The sequence below is a fragment of the Musca domestica genome, unplaced genomic scaffold, assembly GCF_030504385.1.
Source record: "Musca domestica strain aabys unplaced genomic scaffold, Musca_domestica.polishedcontigs.V.1.1 21, whole genome shotgun sequence".
Lineage (NCBI taxonomy): Eukaryota > Metazoa > Arthropoda > Insecta > Diptera > Muscidae > Musca > Musca domestica.
This window is the reverse complement of record NW_026712258.1, coordinates 6,337,352-6,357,825: the sequence shown is the minus strand read 5'-3', so window position 1 is coordinate 6,357,825 and position 20,474 is coordinate 6,337,352. Positions and strand designations below refer to the sequence as shown.

The 20,474-nt window shown below is 33.9% G+C and overlaps 3 protein-coding genes and 1 long non-coding RNA gene across 12 annotated transcripts in view; 3 read left to right on the top strand and 1 right to left on the bottom strand.

Moving 5' to 3' along the window:
- Window positions 1-20,474, top strand: part of LOC101894121 (calcium/calmodulin-dependent protein kinase kinase 2) — a 162,939-nt gene that overhangs the window by 42,674 nt on the left and 99,791 nt on the right. For 5 of the 9 annotated variants that reach the window (XM_059122820.1, XM_059122819.1, XM_059122821.1 and 2 more), the window contains one exon: window positions 13,069-14,396. The exons of 2 other annotated variants lie outside the window; for them this stretch is intronic. In XM_059122820.1, coding sequence (XP_058978803.1) covers window positions 13,113-14,396 — 1,284 coding nt within the window. In that variant the 5' untranslated portion in view covers window positions 13,069-13,112. The remainder of the gene's footprint in view (window positions 1-13,068; window positions 14,397-20,474) is intronic. 2 more of the 9 variants (XM_059122823.1, XM_059122822.1) reach the window with 2 other exon arrangements.
- LOC131802480 (uncharacterized) lies at window positions 2,234-3,354 on the top strand. The gene is made up of 2 exons (XR_009342222.1): window positions 2,234-2,719; window positions 2,783-3,354. It is a non-coding gene; the product is annotated as an uncharacterized LOC131802480 (long non-coding RNA).
- Window positions 7,428-8,545, top strand: LOC131802478 (uncharacterized). The gene has a single exon (XM_059122828.1). It carries the CDS (start codon window positions 7,440-7,442, stop codon window positions 8,439-8,441), a length of 1,002 nt encoding a protein of 333 aa, XP_058978811.1. The 5' UTR covers window positions 7,428-7,439; the 3' UTR covers window positions 8,442-8,545.
- LOC101892929 (uncharacterized) lies at window positions 10,157-12,951 on the bottom strand. Its single transcript, XM_005189838.4, has one exon. The coding sequence runs from the start codon at window positions 11,429-11,431 to the stop codon at window positions 10,316-10,318; it is 1,116 nt and encodes a 371-aa protein (XP_005189895.1). The 5' UTR covers window positions 11,432-12,951; the 3' UTR covers window positions 10,157-10,315.

Here is a 20,474-nt window from a genome sequence, read left to right as displayed (position 1 = left end):
ATGAACAATATATATGGGAGCTATAGCTATATCTGAACCGATCTTCACCAAATTCGGCATACTATCTTCTAGACTCAATTCGGTCGTATGTGCCAAATTCCATCCCATTTGGGCAAATATTAGACGTTTGGTGCACAATAAAATGTAAATCGGACAAAGTTATATATGGGAGCTATATCCAAATCTGAACAGATCTCGATAAAATTTAGCAAAGGTATTTCTGAGCTGTATTTGATATATTTCCCCAAATGTTGTTGTTACAGAGTTCATATTACGGCTACGGAGGACAAAAATAACAAATCGGATGAACAATATATATGGGAGCTATAGCTATATCTGAACCGATTTCGATCAAATTTGGCATACCTATTTTCAGGCCTAATTTGGTTGTATGTGCAAAATTCCATACTATTCGGGCTGATATTACACGTTTGGTGCACAATAAAATGCAAATCGGACGAAGATATATATGGGAGCTATATCTAAATTCTGACCGATTATCTCCAATTTCAATAGGGTTCGTCCTTGGGCCAAACAAATGTTGTTTGGAAAATTTCATCTCAATCGGATAATAAATGCGACCTGCAGTTTGTTCACAAGAATACATGGACAGACGGACGGACAGACGGACTGACATGCATAAATCAACTCTTAAAGTGATTCTATGCAGATCATCAAAAGGAACTATGGGTCTATCTCGTTTCCTTTTGCCTGTTACAAACAAATGCACAAAGACATAATACCCTGACCACCTTGTGGTGTAGGGTATAAATAGATGGAAAGTAACTAAAAGCTTTTAGGTAGTGATACCGGAAAGAAACTATTTTATTCGTATTCTCCAGCCATGCTTGGAAATGCAAATTTTTGACGTTGTATTTTCCCTGTTTCTATATTTATATTTAGCGTTTAAGATTGCGGCGCGGAATCTACGTATTTTACACAGAAAGAAAGAGAACTAATAACAAAATAAACTTGATTTTTGGCGAATGCATTTTTTCGTCTTTCACGAATCCAATTTTTTTCTTTGCAAGTTCACATTTTCGGGGATTAGTAAAAACATGTCTTTTCAAATTTTTACTCGAAATGCGTTCGTTTATAGGTTTTATTTTAAATCCGGGGCGGAATCTACTTACGGTACTTACGGAAAGCATCCTTCCTTTCAAATTTCAACTAACGTTATATATATATATATATATATATATATATATATATATATATATATATATATATATATATATATATATATATATAAGTTGTGCTTATAACTTAAGAACCGCTGGACTGATTTTAACGAATCATACAAATTCGGAATTGTGTCCTGTCCGTAAAAAGGTAATATCCAAAAAAATTGCGTAAAAATGTGATATATTAACATTTTCATTTTGACTTTTGAAATGTACAATAGTAATGTTCTATTTTGCATGATTTTTTCCATTTTGACTTACTTTCTAATGTACATATGTAGTGTTTTTTATACCCTCCACCATACTATGGAGGGTATATTAACTTTGTCATTCCGTTTGTAACTCCTCGAAATACTCATGTCAGACCCAACAAAGTATATATATTCTTGATCAGCGTAAAATTCTAAGTCGATTTAGCCATGTCTGTCTGTCTGTTGTAATCACGCTATCTTTCGAACGAATTGAGATAGAAGGTTAAAATTTTGCACACGTGTTTATTTTTCTAGTAGCAGTTTAAGTTCGTAAATGGGCCATGTAGGTCCACGTTTTCACATAGCCCCCATATATAAGTACCTCCCGATATTCGGTATTTGGAAAATGATTTTAGCGACAAATGATAAGTCGAGGCGACAATAATGATATTAGGGTTGTCGTTTTTTGTCGATAGCGACAAATATATAAATAAGTTGTGCTTATAACGTAAGAACCGCTGGACTGATTTTAACGAATCATACAAATTCGGAATTGTGTCCTGTCCGTAAAAAGGTAATATCCAAAAAAATTGCGTAAAAATGTGATATATTAACATTTTCATTTTGAATTTTGAAATGTACAATAGTAATGTTCTATTTTGCATGATTTTTTCCATTTTGACTTACTTTCTAATGTACATATGTAGTGTTTTTTATACCCTCCACCATACTATGGAGGGTATATTAACTTTGTCATTCCGTTTGTAACTCCTCGAAATACTCATGTCAGACCCAACAAAGTATATATATTCTTGATCAGCGTAAATTTCGAACGAATTGAGATAGAAGGTTAAAATTTTGCACACGTGTTTATTTTTCTAGTAGCAGTTTAAGTTCGTAAATGGGCCATGTAGGTCCACGTTTTCACATAGCCCCCATATATAAGTACCTCCCGATATTCGGCATTTGGAAAATGATTTTAGCGACAAATGATAAGTCGAGGCGACAATAATGATATTAGGGTTGTCGTTTTTTGTCGATAGCGACAAATGGTTGCCATTATCATTGTCGATACAATAGTCGACGTGAAGTCGATTTTTGAGAATATCTGTCGCCGTAAAAAATTGTGACGACATAGCATTTTTTAGTCGATATTTGAGCATCAAAATAACAACAGCAAAACAATTTGAAATTTTGGTTTCCGAATTGGAAAAAAATCCATGTTTGGTAAAAGGGTTTACCAAAGGTCATGTTCCAGCTAATTTTAAATCTGATTGGGCATCTATTGCTACAAAATTAAATGTAAACGGGCCTCCGATTAGAGACTCCGATGGCTGGCAAAAAGTATGTAAAAATTAAAATTATTTTTGTATGTTTTTATTAGTTGGTTTTCTAAAATTCTTCTAGGTTTGGAAAAATTTAAAACTAAAAAGAAACTTGTGCACAACAAAGATGAAACCAGCAGCACTGGAGGTGGCATTTTTAAGCAAATGACTTTGTCGCCATTGGATGAGTCTGTCGCTAATATAATGCAGTTTCAAAAGTTACTGAACAGACCAGGTGGTGCACTTGGAATAGAAAATAAGGAAAACATAAGGGTAATAAACGTTATAGTTCATGAAAATGAGCAAGTGGACAATGTTGAAGACGAGACTGATGTAACCTACTATTGAAACTTCTCGATCGCCCAGAAAGAACAATGGTAAAAAGTCATCAAGGAATGTACAAATTATTGAACTCTTGGAAGAGCGTTATAAACTTTTGGAACAACACAATCAAGAGCCAGGCAATGCAAATATGTTTGTTGGTTGCCTTAACACTCGCCGCTGCACTACTAATACACACTTCTTTTCATCCTCACTTGAACTTAAGATATGTAACGCATTTATAATCTTCATTTTTTTCACTATATTTTTTATTTTTCCGAAAGAGTCGAAATTAGAATTCAAAATACAAAACAAAATTATCTTTTTTTTTTTTTGTCAATAACAAGGGAGTGTTGCCAACGCTTTTTTAATTGTTGCCAACTTTTATTTTAAACTGTCGATGTCGCTTCTATGCCTTACCATAATACCATTTTTGAATCGAAGCGACGGCGAGGGCGACTCGCATATAAAGTCGACGACGACTATAGTAACGACAACCGTAATTGGGCCGATTATTCATCGGAATTGTTTCAAATTTGGTATTTGAAGTTCGTAATGGATACTACAAATTGCCTGTGTAGGTCCACGTCTTCGTATAGCCCCCATATAATGGCACCTCCCAAAATTCGGTATTTTGATGATTTAAGGTACAATACCCATCGAAATTGTTTGAGATGTCGTATTTGAAGTTCGTAATGGATGCTACAACCTGTGACGGAAATTGTCTATGCAGGTCCAGGTCTTTTCACAGCCTCCTCCCTATATACGATATTTTGATGATTTTAGCTACATTATTCACCGTTTATTTCAAGTTTCGAATTTGAATATGGTAATGGCTTATGACATACAAGACCTATTTAGGTCCACGTCGTATAGATCCCAATATAGCAGCTATATACGGTATTTTTAAAATTTTAACAGAATTTTTTAAGGACTTTATTTTTTGAAAATTTCCAAATTAGTTTCAAATGGTGGAGGGTATTCAAAGTTCGGCCTGGCCGAACTTACTGCTTTTTAACTTGTTATATTTTATTTTTGAATTCGAATATTAATACCAATTCATTTTATTGACTTGATTTCTTGAGAACTGAAATTGATGTCGGGTTACATGGAAATGTGGTACCGAATTATGTGGTGGCGAAACGGAATAGATGATATCGAAATAATTTAACGCGGTCACACAGTTAAAAGATAATTACTTTTTCAAAATCTCTAAAAAATCACGAAAAAAGAGATCTCATTGCAAAAATTCTCAAATCGGGAAAAAATCGAAAAAAAGCTTCTATGGAATCGAATTTTAAAATAATAGTACATTCTATTGACAACCATTGTAAGGATCTTGAAACATTTGCTGTAAAAAATCAGCGAACAAGTTGAAGATTTTTCAATTTGTTATTCTTCTTTTGTCAATTTTTTTTTAAATTTGTATTATCATATTGAATTCAGTGAATTTTTTTGTGTTTCAAATTTGGTATTTGAATTTCGTAATGGATACTACAGCCTAAGACAGAAAATTGTCTGTGCAGGTCCACGTCTTCGTATAGCCCCCATATAACGGCACCTCCCAAAATTCGGTATTTTGACGATTTTATGTACAGTACCCATCGAAATTGTTTGAGATGTCGTATTTGAAGTTCGTAATGGATGCTACAACCTGTGACGGAAATTGTCTATGCAGGTCCAGGTCTTCTAACAGCCTCCTCCCTATATACGATATTTTGATGATTTTAGCTACATTATTCACCGTTTATTTCAAGTTTCGAATTTGAATATGGTAATGGCTTATGACAAACAAGGCCTATTTAGGTCCACGTCGTATAGACCCCAATATAACAGCTATATTCGGTAATAATTACTTTTTCAAAATCGATAATTATTTTTTCAAAATCGCTAAAAAAGCACGAAAAAAGAGATCTCATTGCAAAAATTATCAAATTGAGAAAAAATCGAAAAAAAATTTCAATTGAATCGAATTTTAAAATAATAGTACATTCTATTGACAAACTTTGTAAGGATCTTTAAACATTTGCTGTAAAAAATCAGCGAACAAGTTGAAGATTTTTTCAATTTGTTATTCTTCTTTGTCATTTTTTTAATTTGTATTATCATATTGAATTCAGTGAATTTTTTTGTGAACAAAATAAAGAATAATTTTTCACTATATACAATTTTTCAGCAAAATAATGAAATAAGTGCGAAATTCGATGTTATCTGACATCTACCTTTCAACTCCAGGGCCAACATCGTCATCAAACAGATTTAAACAAACAAAAATTACCGAAAAAGCCTAATGGGGTTCATTTCAAAGCGTGGACCTACTTCTTTCATTTGACAATAATCTGTCCAATGAGAGGTCAAAATCCAAAATTCTTTGGGAGAAAATAGTAGAGCGAATGGGACTCTTAGTAAGAAAAGGATTTCTATCCTTCCAGAAACTCTTCCCAAACATTCAAGATACCTTAAATCGATTTTGCAGGTCATGATATCGATGATAACAGACGGATAAGGGTACAACCCGATTTTATATTTATATAACGTATGATTTAAGCTATTTTTGGGGTCTTGGCCACTTTTTTCATTTTTTGGCCCTTGTTTGGCATATTTGTTTCTAAGGGGGTAGAGAACCTCTTCGCATAAAATTTGAAATTTTTGGAGTAGGGCCCATATTGGCCTTGACTACATTAATCAATTGATTTGGCTAAAAAATTGTATATATGCTACCTTGGCGTAGGGAATCATCATACAGATAAGAATTTATTATGTAAGGTCCCCACATTGGAGTATCCCCAAGTCCACTTTCACAGCTAATGTGTGGTCAGAAAAGAAAATTATGTATTCTATTGAATGTGTAACCCCCAAGAGAATATTGGTTGGGAACGTAGATTTGGGATGTACATTTATATGATTTAAATTGTGAAAACATGAGCAAATTACAAAAGTTTGAAATTTTTTCTTTTCGATTTTTCCCGATTTGAGAATCTTTGCAATGAGATCTCCTTGTTCGTGATTTTTTAGCGATTTTGAAAAAATAATTATCGATTTTGAAAAAGTAATTATTACCGAATATAGCTGTTATATTGGGGTCTATACGACGTGGACCTAAATAGGCCATAAGCCATTACCATATTCAAATTCGAAACTTGATTAAACGGTAAATAATGTAGCTTAAATCATCAACATATCGTGTATAGGGAGGAGGCTGTGAGAAGACCTGGACCTGCATAGACAATTTCCGTCACAGGTTGTAGCATCCATTACGAACTTCAAATACGACATCTCAAACAATTTCGATGGGTATTGTACCTAAAATCATCAAAATACCGAATATCGGGAGGTACCGTTGTATGGGGGCTATACGAAGACGGACCTGCACAGATAATTTTCTGTCATAGGCCATCCATTTCGAGCTTCAAATACAAAAGTTGAAACAATTCCTGTGAATAATGTCACTAAAATCATCAAAATACCGAATATCGGGAGGTACCGTTATATGGGGGCTATATGAAAACGTGGACCCATTTACGAATTTAACCTGCCTTCTGGAAAATAAATATGTGTGCAAAATGTTAACCTTCTATCTCAATTTGTTCGAAAGATAGCGTGATTACAACAGACAGACGGACGGCTAAATCGACTTAGAATTTAACGCTGATGAAGAATATGTATACTTTGTTGGGTCTGACATGAGTATTTCGAGGAGTTACAAACGGAATGACAAAGTTAATATACCCTACATAGTATGGTGGAGGGTATAAAAAACACTACAAATGTACTTTAGAAAAAAGTAAGTCAAAATGGAAAAAATCATGCAAAATAAAGCATTACTATTGTACATTTCAGATTCCACCCGGATTTAAAATAAAACCTATAAACGGACGCGTTTCGAGTAAAAATTTGAAAATACATAGTTTTTACTAATCCCCGAAAATGTGAACTTGCAAAAAAAATTAGATTCGTGAAAGACGAAAAAATGCATTCGCTAAACAAGAGGTAAAATCAAGTTTATTTTGTTATTAGTTTTCTTTCTTTCTGTGTAAAATACGTAGATTCCGCGCCGCAATCTTAAGCGCTAAATATAAATATAGAAACAGGGAAAATACATCGTCTAAAATTTGCATTTGCAAGCATGGCTGGAGAAGGCGAATAAAATAGTTTCTTTCCGGTATCACTACCTAAAAGCTTTTAGTTACTTTCCATCTATTTTTCTATTGTGTGTACATGTGCTTACTCATTTTCGTTCTACACTTCCTATGTAGTTTCATGTGTGTATGATTGCAATTGTTTAAATGTGGCTGTGTGCAAATTATCATTTGTCGGCCTTTTGCATTTAATCGGAAACATTTAAGGTCTATGCCCTGTCTATTCACTTCGAAATTGATAAGACATTTCGTTTGTAACCCTATAAATGTTTAATGTAAATGGTCAGTCATTATTGCGGATTTAAAGCGAGTAATATGGGCAGCGGATCACTTTTCACTGTTTTAACATTTCTGATACTACTTACCACAAGTGTGTCATTTGAATATAATCACCTTTTATATCGTTCAATTAGAGGTGTAAAAGAAAAACCGCACATTCCAACTAACACTATTATTATCGAAACTCATATATCAAAATCGTCTGATATACGATCCGAAAAGTTGACTGAAACGTTGTGGCGCACATTTATTGAATTCGAAGCGCTTCTCGAAAACATTGTCCAAAACATTGCTGTAAATGTACCTAAAATATCGAGTGATACTGATATCTTCTTGGGCAAACTTAGAAACTACACTATATACGCTGTGGACATTTTTAGCAATAAGGTTATTAATACGGCAGATCAATTGTTGAAGGGAATGTTTGAAGATGTGGAGCATCAATTGGACGTAGTTAAAGTTGAATTTAAAAATTTGGCTTTAAGTGTTGACGAGCATTTCGAGTGGGCTGTTAATCAATTGAACGAAACCTTGATGAACAATACAGAAGAATATGATTGGTGGACGGCTCACATAAAGTATAAGTTGCGTTCCGTAAACGATTCCCAGCTTTATAAGGAAGGCTGCAAAGTCATTGATGAGTTTATACAACATAGTAATGATGAACTGCAAAATTGCTGCAAAATATCTATGAAACCCCTAAAAACCCTGTGTAAAGATGCTAGTTCCCTTCTAACGGAGTCGTTGAACATAATAGTTGATGTTATAGATCGCATTCAAACATGTCTCGAAGACAGCGGCTCTTATACCAACTACCTAGTTCCCTGTATCAATGTAGCCTACGACAATATAAGCAATATTGTGATCAGGACAATCCAACTGCGGCATCTCATTGATAATATGTTACCTATAAAAATAATTTACACCAAGAACTGCTTTGCCATTGTTATGATTGATATGAAACGACAACGGGATGAGATAGAAACTAATTTATTTAAATAGTATATTCATATATCTGCAATGAACTAAATAATATATTTTTAACCCACATACATTAAAATCTACTAAAAAGAAAAACCCAAAAATAAAATATTTTTTTTTTAAATCTGAAATATTGAGTTTTTTTAATTCTGCTTCAATACTTATGATATATATATATATATATATATATATATATATATATATATATATATATATATATATATATATTGTTTTTTTTTTCTTTTAACATCCCTAAATATTGGTATTACACTCTGTAACAATTGGTATTTAAAGTTCATAATATCTAGGTCCACGTTTTCCTATAACAGTACCGTAACAGTTGTCTCTAGAAGGTCATAACTGTTGACAAATTATGGTTTTATTGCTACGACATTCAAACCGTGTGGAAACGTCCAGAAGAGACAAACAGAAACAAACACTTCAAATTCGCTCTAATTTAATGGTTTTGCTCACTGTTTCCTTTGACAACAATGGCTGTGCTGTAATTTTGCCACAACATGATGGTTTAAGAAAATTGTGTTCGGTACGTTAAATCCCTTGATTTTATTACCACTAAGGATAATATATGCATTTTCTATACTGTGGCTATGGGTCGATACTCGATTACAATGTGGAATGTACACATGTATTTTGTTCCAGAACTTGCAAGAATCTACTAATTTTGCAATTTTGTTCGAAACCATAAAGGAAAAATCGGTTGTTGTAACAAGATTTTTACCCCACCCACGTCAAATCTTACCAAATGAGTCCATTAAAAATTCTTAATTGATAACTTGGTAAATTCCAAGAACTTTAATTTTTAGGTTTAGGGTGAAGTAAGGCAGAGTATTTGGGAATGAGAGCTATAAGTGTATTAAAATTTGATCAATTGTTCTGAAATTCAGAATTAAGGTCGCTGATGAGTTGTGGTATAAACTATTTTTTTTTTTTTTTGGAAAATTCCAGCTATAGGTGTAGTACTAAAAAGCATATATTTGGTACCACTTTGTATCCTGATGACAATTAGAAAAAAAAGTTGGGGAAGCAAGTGTTTTTCGAAATGTGTATTTGCGTGAGAGCTATACTAAATGATACTCTGTTTAGTATTGAAAGAACGGTACTTGAAATCTTCATTTTGGCATTGGGGTCAATGAAAGTGAGTAAGGGTAAGAATATTTAGGGTTTTACCAAAATAAATAGCAAAATTAATCGTATGTAATCAGTTTGCATGGAGAATTTTTATAAATTATATCCCATCAATTGGAAAATTTTGACCTTTACTGTCCTAATAATTGAGTTGTGCCGTTACATGATAAAATCTGGAATTAAACCTTATTAAATTGGGGCCACGTTGCTGTACCTACCAATCACTTATAATATGGAAATTATAGTCAATCTGGAGCGAAGTATCTTAATAATATATATCGGTACCACTGCTAAGTTTGAACCATTATAATTGGTTAGTGAAGATATCAAGATGTCACTAGGGAGACATACATACTACATCACAGTTAATTCGTTAAGAAATGTGCTCTGGAAACTTCACAATAACTAAAACCTGCTACATATATCAAAACAGGACCTTTTTTGATGCGAAAAATCAACCATCTTAGAGTCTATGTCATTAATTTATCTTAAATATAGTGTGAGAAATAGAGGCAAATTTTACAACAGCTATTAGGTTGGCTTCAATTGCAATCCATCATTTTGAACCAAACAGATTTTTGAAACATATGTTATTTACAAACAGATATTTATTTGTATATTATTATGTTCTGAAAAATTTACATTAAACACTTAATTTAAGTAAGGTTGGTTAGAATTGTTTAAAGACTACTCGTTTTGACCCCATGTGACCTTAATTTTATTTAAAATACATTTTTAATATGCATCTTTTAAAAATAGAAGCATTGCTTCAAGCTATCAGCCATTTGATTTTCTGGGAACTTCTTCGGTATGCATTGCTTATAAGTTTTTTCATATTTTTGACCTTCACTTAGACGTCGAGTTCGGGCCACTTGTATACGACCCCTTTTGATTTTAATGTCCAGATACTGTTGCAGATCTTCCAATTTAGAAAAAAGCGCGTGAAAATCTCTCTCTGGGTTATACAAAAACGTACATCTTATCTGGTATCCCCCGAATATAAAGCAATTGTACAACCGTTGTATTCGAAACTCTAGTTGGCGCATAATGTGTGTTGTAGTGGTTTCAGTTGTGGCGTACACATCGTAGGCAACGCTTAAATCCTTTCTTGAAGCGCATTTAAAGATTTCTGTCGACCAAAACTGAAGAAAGTCAACATAGGCATTTATACACCAGTCGTCTAGTCGCAAGTTCCACATTCTCAGTATTTCTCGTTGTACGTCAGCATAGCGCATAAAAATAGTTTGTGTTGATCGCAGCGTATCAACAATATATTCCAGAGCCTCATCGATTACCTCTGACAACATGACATGGAAGTATTCCATTTCTGCAAAGTAATCCGTCAGACGCATTTTTACCTTAGTGGGTAAATAACGTTGAGCAGAAGGCACTTGACGAAGTTTTTGCAATAGATTTACACTCTCGTTTTTTGCCACCTCGAAGAAGTTTTCAGCGACACAACCAAACGAACTGGCCATTTCCGATGCATATTCAAAGTAATCGGCCAATCCATAAAGACGCGCTAGTTTATCTGCTCCACTCTCCAAGTCGAGGTTATTACCCCCAACGTTGAGTATATCAGATGTAGATAGATTTTTCTGAAGGGTTTCGATAAAGTTCTGAAGTGTCCTCTGCAAATTGTTCTTCTTGTCATTGCCATTCTTGAGGGCTGCATAGAATTCCAATGAAATGTGATCACCACTAACTGAATGTGCTGGAGCTCCTATTCTTATTGGAGGTTTCAGAGCATCGATGTGGCACATAAGAATTAGGCACAAAAACGTTTTTACAAACGTCATCATTATGTTGGAAGTGTTCTTATTTTGTTGTTTCTTAATATATGGGATAGCGTAAAACGAGCACATCTATTTTCGTATTTTTATATTAAAAACACAGAGCGTTTATGCTGCCATAACGCACACCGTTCAAAACTATACTAATTTTTTTATTTACACAACAGTGGAGGAGACCACAGGGTGCCGCTTTTTTCCGACCAAACATAAAATATTTATATTTTTGGCCACTGTAAAGATGTTCGCTATTAATGGGATTGAAATTCAGATATTTAGTGCAATATTGCAGGCATTTATCACTACTGAATAAACACGACGGAAAGAAAAATGTGTGCATAAAATTCTTAAATATGGGTGTCCATTGAAAGTACACCAAAATAAGTATTTTACCAATCGAAATCACTTTTCTGGTAATAGTTACTCAGTGAGTTCTTTTGGGAGATTTTTTTTGGCACTGCCTTTCATAATTTCTTTTGGTACTACTATGCTTATGGGGTCCTAAGATGAAATAGTTTCGGATCGACCACATCGTTCACTCAGTAACTTTTAAATGCGAAATACGTATAACCCCCATATAACGGTACCTCCCAATATTCGGTATTTTGTTGATTTTAGCGTCATTATACACCAGAATTGTTTAAAATTACGTATTTAGAGTTCGTAATGGGAATTACAGTCTGTGACAGAAAATTGTCTATGCAGGTCCAGGTCTTCGTTTAGGCCCCATATATCAGTACCTATATTCGGTATTTTGACGAGGTACAATACCCACCGAAATTGTTTGACATGTCGTATTTGAAGTTCGTTATGGATGCTACAGCCTGTGACAGAAAATTGCCTATGCTGGACCAGGTCTTCGCACAGCTCCGATATAACGGTACCTTCCTTAATACAATATGATATTAGCTATATTATTCACCGTTTATTTCAAGTTTCGAATTTGAATATGGTAATGGCTTATGACAAACAATACCTGTGTAAGTTGGGGTCCTCGTTGTATAGACCCCAATATAACGGCTATAATCGGTATTTTTATAATTTTAACAGAATTTTTTTAAGGATTTTATTTTTTGAAAAATTCTAAATTCGTTCCAAATGGTGGAGGGTATTCAAAGCTCGGCCCGGCTTCCTTCCTGAACTTCCTGATTTTTAACTTGTTAATATTCCAAAAACACTGACTTGGTTCATTTTTGCTTAAAAAAATGAAAATGACAGTCGTTGACTTAGGTGTTTTACCGTTATCTTTGGAACGAAACACTTTTTGACATTGTGCTTTACAGAGTAAATAGAGTTGCCCTCTGCGGGGACATTGGCACTAGTTTCGGCATTTTTATTTTTATTTTTTATGACTTGGTTCGGTATAGCAGTGAGCCCTCCATATAAGGATTCCTTCCATTGCATGATTTCCTCGTTAATTTTGTCTTTGGTCCAGTCCAATACCGACTGTGATATATTTTTATGATAGGTGAAAATTGCTCAAGCTGTTTACATGTCTCTTGGGATAATTTCTTGATGTTCTGTAAAGTGTTATCTTTTTTTATTAAATATAATTGGAATTAAGTATAAAAACAAAGACCTCTTACACATACAATTGTGTTGAAAGTGTGTTCAATAGATTACTGATTTCTTAATCTACATACATAAAATTAAATTTAAACTCGGTGATAACATATACAATATTTTTGTCTTCTAAATATTTTTTTTTTCAGAAGCCTATATTATGATGACGCTATTTTTAAACACTTAAATCACAATGGAGGGTCATCTGCACAATAAAGATGCTCGGGAAAAGATTCTACATGCATCTGTTAATGGTGATACCGGGCAGCATTCAGAGATGTTGCAGACACAACAAACAACGAATAGTCTTGGGGCCAAACCTGTTTCTAAAAATAATAGCAATTTGACGGGAGATTTTGATGATAGCGCACAATATTGTACAAACAAGTCATCGTTCCGCTCTGCTAGTGACGCACACAAACATTCTGCCATAACGGACGATAGAATTAATACGGAGATAAATGATGATGTTGATGACGACGACTCAAATGATATAGTAGGACATGTTAGAAATGGTTGTGATATTAATTTAAAATTAGAAACATCAAAAGAAAGTCTTTGTGAGACATTAAAAAATATGTATTTCGAAACCGCTTCGTGTCCCAGAAACGCATTGGACGAAGTTGGAACATTATCAGTAAACTATAGAAAAAAACAAAATAATGGTGCACTCAGTTCTAGCACTTCCACGGATTCGACTGCCGATGGTGATATTAACACAAATGGTATAGCCACACGACCAAGCAAAATTGTTTCCAATACAGGTAATGCTTTTACTAACACTAATTGTGGGAAAAATGCCTCTCCGCCAAATTATGTGGCGCCCGCAAATAAATTTACATCCATTACTGCATGTCAAAACCAACATCGAAATGTTAATTATTTAAATGCATGTCTATCGCCTGCAAATCAACAATTTAACCTTACCCACAACCACCACAATGACAGAAAATATCAAATATCATTGGCTAATGATTTGAATACCAATCCCCCACATTGCACTAATTGCAAATCCACTTGCTTGAACCAAAAACAAAGGCAATCGTTATTTTCAAAATCTCAATCATTCGAGATTGGCCAGGATCTGCCATCCATTTCGTATATTGAAAATGATCATATGTTTTTCCAACTGTCAGAGATCAATAAGGATAGTCAGCAGCCCTTGCAGCATCAGAGTAAGATCTTTCCAGATGACGACAAACAACATACAATGCATACCACTGAAGATGATTGTTTGACGACAGATTTAGATGTAGGTGAACCAAATAACAGATGTGGAATGCCTGCGAAGACACAATCATTAGAATCTCGCCCAATATACCCCAACGTACCATATAGTCCATACGCTAGCCCTTATAGTAGTCCAAGATCGACCAGACGAAGACCACCTTTGCGGGAATCCAGACGTATCTCCATAGAGCAGAGTGGTAGTTTTCTACAATTGAATCAATACAAACTAATGGACCAAATCGGCCAGGTATGTTAATTTAATGGATATGTATACATTTTATGTGAAGGGCTTCTGAATGTCTCTGCGTGTTTCCCTTTTAATACCCTCCACCATACTATGCAGGGTACATTAACTTTGTCATTCCGTTTGTAACTCCTCGAAATACTCATGTCAGACCCAACAATGTATATATACATGATCAGCGTAAAATTCTAAGTCGATTTAACGATGTCCGTCTGTCTGTTGTAATCACGCTATTTTTCGTAGGCAGGTTATGTTCTTAAATGGGCCATGTAGGTCCACGTTTTCATATAGCCCCCATAAAACAGTACTTCCCGATATTCGGTATTTTGATGATTTTAGCGACATTATTCACCGGAATTGTTTCAAATTTAGTATTTGAAGTCTGAAATGGATACTACAGCCTGAGACAGAAAATTATCTGTGCAGGTCCACGTCTTCGTATAGCCCCCATACAACGGTACCTCCCGATATTCGGTATTTTAATGATTTTAGCGACATTATTCATCGGAATTGTTTCAAATTTGGTATTTGAAGTTCGTAATAGATACTACAGCCTAAGACAGAAAATTGTCTATACAGGTTCAGGTCTTCGTTTAGGCCCCATATATCAGTACCTCCCACCGAAATTGTTTGAGATGCCGTATTTGAAGTTCGTAATGGATGCTACAGCCTGTGACAGAAAATTGCCTATGCTGGTCCAGGTCTTCGCACAGCTCCGATATAACGGTACCTCCCTAAATACAATATGCTATTAGCTATATTATTCACCGTTTATTTCAAGTTTCGAATTTGAATATGGTAATGGCTTATGACAAACAATACCTGTGTAAGTTGGGGTCCTCGTCGTATAGACCCCAATATAACGGCTATATTCGGTATTTTTAAAATTTTAACAGAATTTTTTAGAGATTTTATTTTTTGAAAAATTCCATATTCGTTCCAAATGGTGGAGGGTATTCAAAGTTCGGCTCGGTCGAGTTTCCTGCTTTTTAACTTGTTTAATATTGTTCATATAACATGAATTCAAAATTTTGAAAAACACACAGAATTGACATTCTTTTTTGACACTCATTTTCTTTCGACATGCAAGGTAATAGGCAGAGTCGTCAGAAAATTTTACAGCAAAAACGTATAAACTATTATTATTATTTCTATCTAGAACATCAGAAAAAAAACATTAAAGTAGAAGATGTATTCCTAAACTAATGTCTACTGTGATATCTTTGGAAGATATATTTTGTTTAAATTACATGTTCTTTTCCGTGTTTTCATTCGTTGTTTAAAGACTGCTGTCACGTTCAGATACACTTAAGTATTTAATATTAGTAATCCATCATTTTAACAAGATAAAGCCACTTGTCCACAAATAAACCGACTAGAAAGGTTGTCCATTGCAACCGACTAATTTTTACTTTTTATTATACCCTCCATCATAGTATGGAGGGTATATTAAGTTTGTCATTCCGTTTGTAACACCTCGAAATATACGTTTTAGACCCCACAAAGTATATATATTCTTGATCAGCATAAAATTCTATGTCGATTTATCAATGTCCGTCCGTCAATCCGTCTGTGGAGATCACTCTAGCTTCCGAACGAAATGAAGAAGGTTGATAAAATTTTACTCAAATGTGTATTATGTCTGCAGGACTTTTGGTATTGAAAATGGGTCATGTAGGTCCACGTCTTCGTATAGCCCCCATATAACGGTACCTCCCCATACCGGAACTATTTGAAATTTAGTATTTGAAGTTCGTAATGAATACTACAGCCTATGACAGAAGATTGCTTGTTTTTTATTTATATTACCATTCTTTAGATTATACTAAAATTGTTAGCAAACTTGTACCCAAAAGTTGTATGACTCAAAAAATTCAGTTTTTACTTTATTATTCTGTCAAATGTTCTTCTGATATTTTTATAGCCCGAGGAGTTTGATATAAATCAACAAAACAGTATTTTGGGTATAAAACACTTAATTACTTCAATTCATTCTTAATTTTGCACATAAAATTGGATCCTCTAACCCATTTTTTGAGTTATCGACAAATATCGCTAAATTATGAATAAAAAGTCTAAATTAAAATCTGCAGCACTAGACGGAAACAATTGGCCCGCCATTGAAGAAATGAAGCAAAAACTTAAAAAAGGGCCGTAAAACAACGCATGTAAGCTTGCGATTTTCAAAATAAGGATGCAAGGAGAAGAAGAAAAGTTCTAAATGATTGAAAGAAGAAACTTATTCGACAAGAATTTGCAAACTCTCAATGAAAGAACTGTCAAAATATTTCTCTCGAACTGCTTTCTTTTGCAGAACATCAGTGTTAACGGACGGGATTGTCTAACTTTTTCATTTCATTTTTTTCATTTTCATATATATATATATATATATATATATATATATATATATATATATATATATATATATATATATTTCTATTTCTGTCATGTTCACCCGTTTATATATACATATATACATATATATATATATATATATATATATATATATATATATATACATATATATATATATATATATATATATATATATATATATATATATATATATATATATATATATATATATATATATATATATATGGAACAAAAATAAATTTGGCAAATTATAGATATCACATTTCGATATAGCTCCCATATTTCATTTCAATGAAATTTGAAACGTGTGACGGATTTTATCTAAAAAATTTATTTCCCAAATTATATTGAAATCGGTTCAGATTTGGATATAGCTTCCATATATATTTTCGACCGATTTCGTTCATTTGATGCCCCAAACACGATATGAATGTTCGATTCCAATGAAATTTTGAATTTTTACCGGGATTTGATCCGAAAATAAATTTATCAATTTATATTGAAATCGGTTCAGATTTGGATATAGCTCCCATATACATTTTCGACCGATTTCATGTATTTGATGCACCAAAAACGCTATGTATCTCTAATTTCCATGAAATTTGGAATGTGTAACGGAAATTAAAACGAATATACATTTGTCAAATTATATTGAAATCGGTTCAGATTTGGATATAGCTCCCATATATATCTTCAGCCGATTTCGTTTATTTGATGCACCAAACACGATATGCATGATCGATTCCAATGAAATTGGGAATGTGTGACGGGATTTTGATTAGAAAATAAATTAGTCAAATTATATTAACATCGGTTCAGATTTGGATATAGCTCTCATGTATATTTTCGACCGATTTCATGTATTTTATGCACCATACACGATATGTATGTTCGATTCCAAAAAAATTTGGAATATGTGACGGGATTTTGATTAGAAAATAAATTAGTAAAATAATATTAAAATCGGTTCACATTTGACGCACCAATTTCAATGAAATATGAAAGTTGTGGCGGAATTAAGTGTAAAAGTAAATTTTTTAAAATTATATTTAAATCGGATAAGATTGGGATATGATTTTAATAAGAACCATTAACGCACAACGCCTTAGGCTAACACTAAAAAACAACACAACAATTTATTTGAAATATGCTTATTACGGGGAAGTATGTTGCCACCTCGAATTCATTAATTGGAATAGAAATGCCACCCAACTTCAAAAAATTGCAGTTTCCTGCACGCTTGGTATTTGCTATGATATTTATTTCATTTCAAAGGACAAACCCTTCGTGTATGCATGTCATGTTACGAACGTTTGAATTTTTTTGTATAATTTGTATAATTTTTTGTTCAAACGTTCGTCATACCTAATGTGACCATTTATATTTTGCGTCAGAGCGGGACGCCTGCGGAATTTTGTAAAAAAAAAATTATGCATTTAAAAACAAATTTTATTTAAAAACGGAGAGAATACGTATAAATCTAATTTATGAAATTAATCGTATGTCTAAGTATTTGTTTTATATTTGTCAGCAGAGCAAATTAGCTTTAAAATATCGGGTCTAGTTTTCAAGTAGGAATGGAGCTGATTACATTGTTTGTTGATGTTAGTCTTAGTAATTAAAATAGCTTTTAAAACTGTCACACTTAACTGCGTTTTTTCACTTGTCCATATTTTATTCATTAGGGAAAAAACTCTTTCGACAGGTGCGTTACTTCCAGGCATACATAAAACATACTCAATAATTGTGCGAAAGTTTGTGCAGTTGAGATTATTAGCACGGAAGTGTTTAAACAGCTCCACCCAACGGTCTTCAGTAGCAACATTCTCATCGTTCTAGCTTTTGATTTTTTCAACTGTGACGTAACTGGAAATAAGCGAAAACTCATCGAACACCTCCGTATCTTGGCTACTCCTAAGAAATCTTTGTGTGATCAGCAAATCCATCACATTCTGTCCGTCACACGTCTTCCCACGTAGGGACTTTTCTCAAATTTGACCATTCAAATACTGCTAGTTGTGCATTGAACTGGCACCACTGTTCCAAGTATTCTTTACTTGTCTTATAAAAATCCGCTGCCGCAGTTTTCACATTCTGCTCATCAGCAACGTCAGTTTTTTGTAATTTTACCAGTAGATTGCGGGCGGAATGAGGAAGGAAAATCGAATTCTCTTTAAGTTCTAAGTTATCTCGGAGACGATTAATTTCATTCGCAGACTCTATTGCGGACACGTTTTGTCCCTCGATTTTCAACACGGCTTGATGAAAAATCGCTGTCTGTGCGTGCAAAAAATATAACCACAATTCAGAGCTGGGATTTTCGAAAAACGTTTTTAAAATAGTAGGGAATTTATCTATGCTCAGAAAATAAGGCTGAAACATTTTTAAAATTCTCTCAAGCACCGGCATTAAAGCAAGCCACCTTGTTTTACTGTAGCCCAGCAGTTTCTGATACTCTGTGTCGGTGGAATCACAGAACTCTTTCAGAACTTCTACCCGAATGCTGTAGATGTAGAAGAATGAATAAATTTTCACAATGATGCATTCGAAGTCAACAGGTAGACAATCTGCGGCTGTTTTGATAGCATTATGAATTATATGGGCTCCACACCCAATCCCAATGAGCTGCCTTCCGACGGATAGGTTCAATTTCGCTTAAACATTATTTATCCCTTTTCTATTCTTTCCTCCGAAATTGCAGTTTGTATTGTCTGCACAAAATGCCACAATTTTCTTATTCAAATCATTGCAAGATAATACTTCTTTCAAATAATCCACAATTATATCAGATGATTCGCCTGGCTGCTTTTGAAACTCTAAAATCCTGACTCTCACGCCTTCGTATGGTACAAATAGTGAACTAAAACAGGGAATAATTTTATTGAGCCATGATTGGAAGCATCGGTTAATAAAGATATGCAGTGGGCTTCGTGAAGGTGTTCTTTCAATTCGTCCATCGCCATAGGTGCCAGCACATTTACAACTATAGCTTGTGATTTTGTACGGGCACATCTAAATTTTTGCTCAAAACATGTTTGTATTAGATTTGAAGCACAGTCATTCGAACGAAAACTGTGGTTTTCTTGCACTGTGTGGTACGCCCACGCACCCTCCGCTGCAGCTATATCCAAGTCTTTGGAAGTCGCCAAATTTGTTCTTTTAAAAAAAGAAAACATTGACGAGCTTGAAGCTTGATCAGAAAGCTTGTGTTTTTCCGATTTTAAATGCTTCTCAATATCACTGGCACCATCATGTCCAACACTAAAATCAGTACGACATTTTTCACACGTAACGTCTGATTCACCACTTCTTCAATCTGTTTCAACTTTTTCGGCGTCGAATTTCTTACGGCGTTAAGATTAACTGCTCTCATAAAATTTCATACGATTCAATTTTTTTGACATTTGACGCCGTCGACGACGTCGACATTAACTCCAGCATTAGCATTACAAAATCTTTCGAGTTAATTTTAATGTTAATGTTGCTTGAAAAAAACTATGCAAATAAATTATATGTTCACGGGAAAAAAAATAACTCATGTATTTTTCATCAATATCAATATCCAGTATTTTCGAAAGCGGGACATTTTTGCTCTCGCTGGGGACAGCGGGACAGATAACCTCAAAGCGGGACGTATGGTCACGTTAGTCATACCCCAAGTTAGGTCTTTAAAGAAAAAAATATTGACCGCACCTCCTTTAAGCC

Bases quoted from the DNA above. Each gene is read 5' to 3' on its own strand.
- LOC131802478 (XM_059122828.1), top strand. From the start codon at position 7,440: ATGGTCAGTCATTATTGCGGATTTAAAGCGAGTAATATGGGCAGCGGA.
- LOC101892929 (XM_005189838.4), bottom strand. From the start codon at position 11,431: ATGTGCTCGTTTTACGCTATCCCATATATTAAGAAACAACAAAATAAG.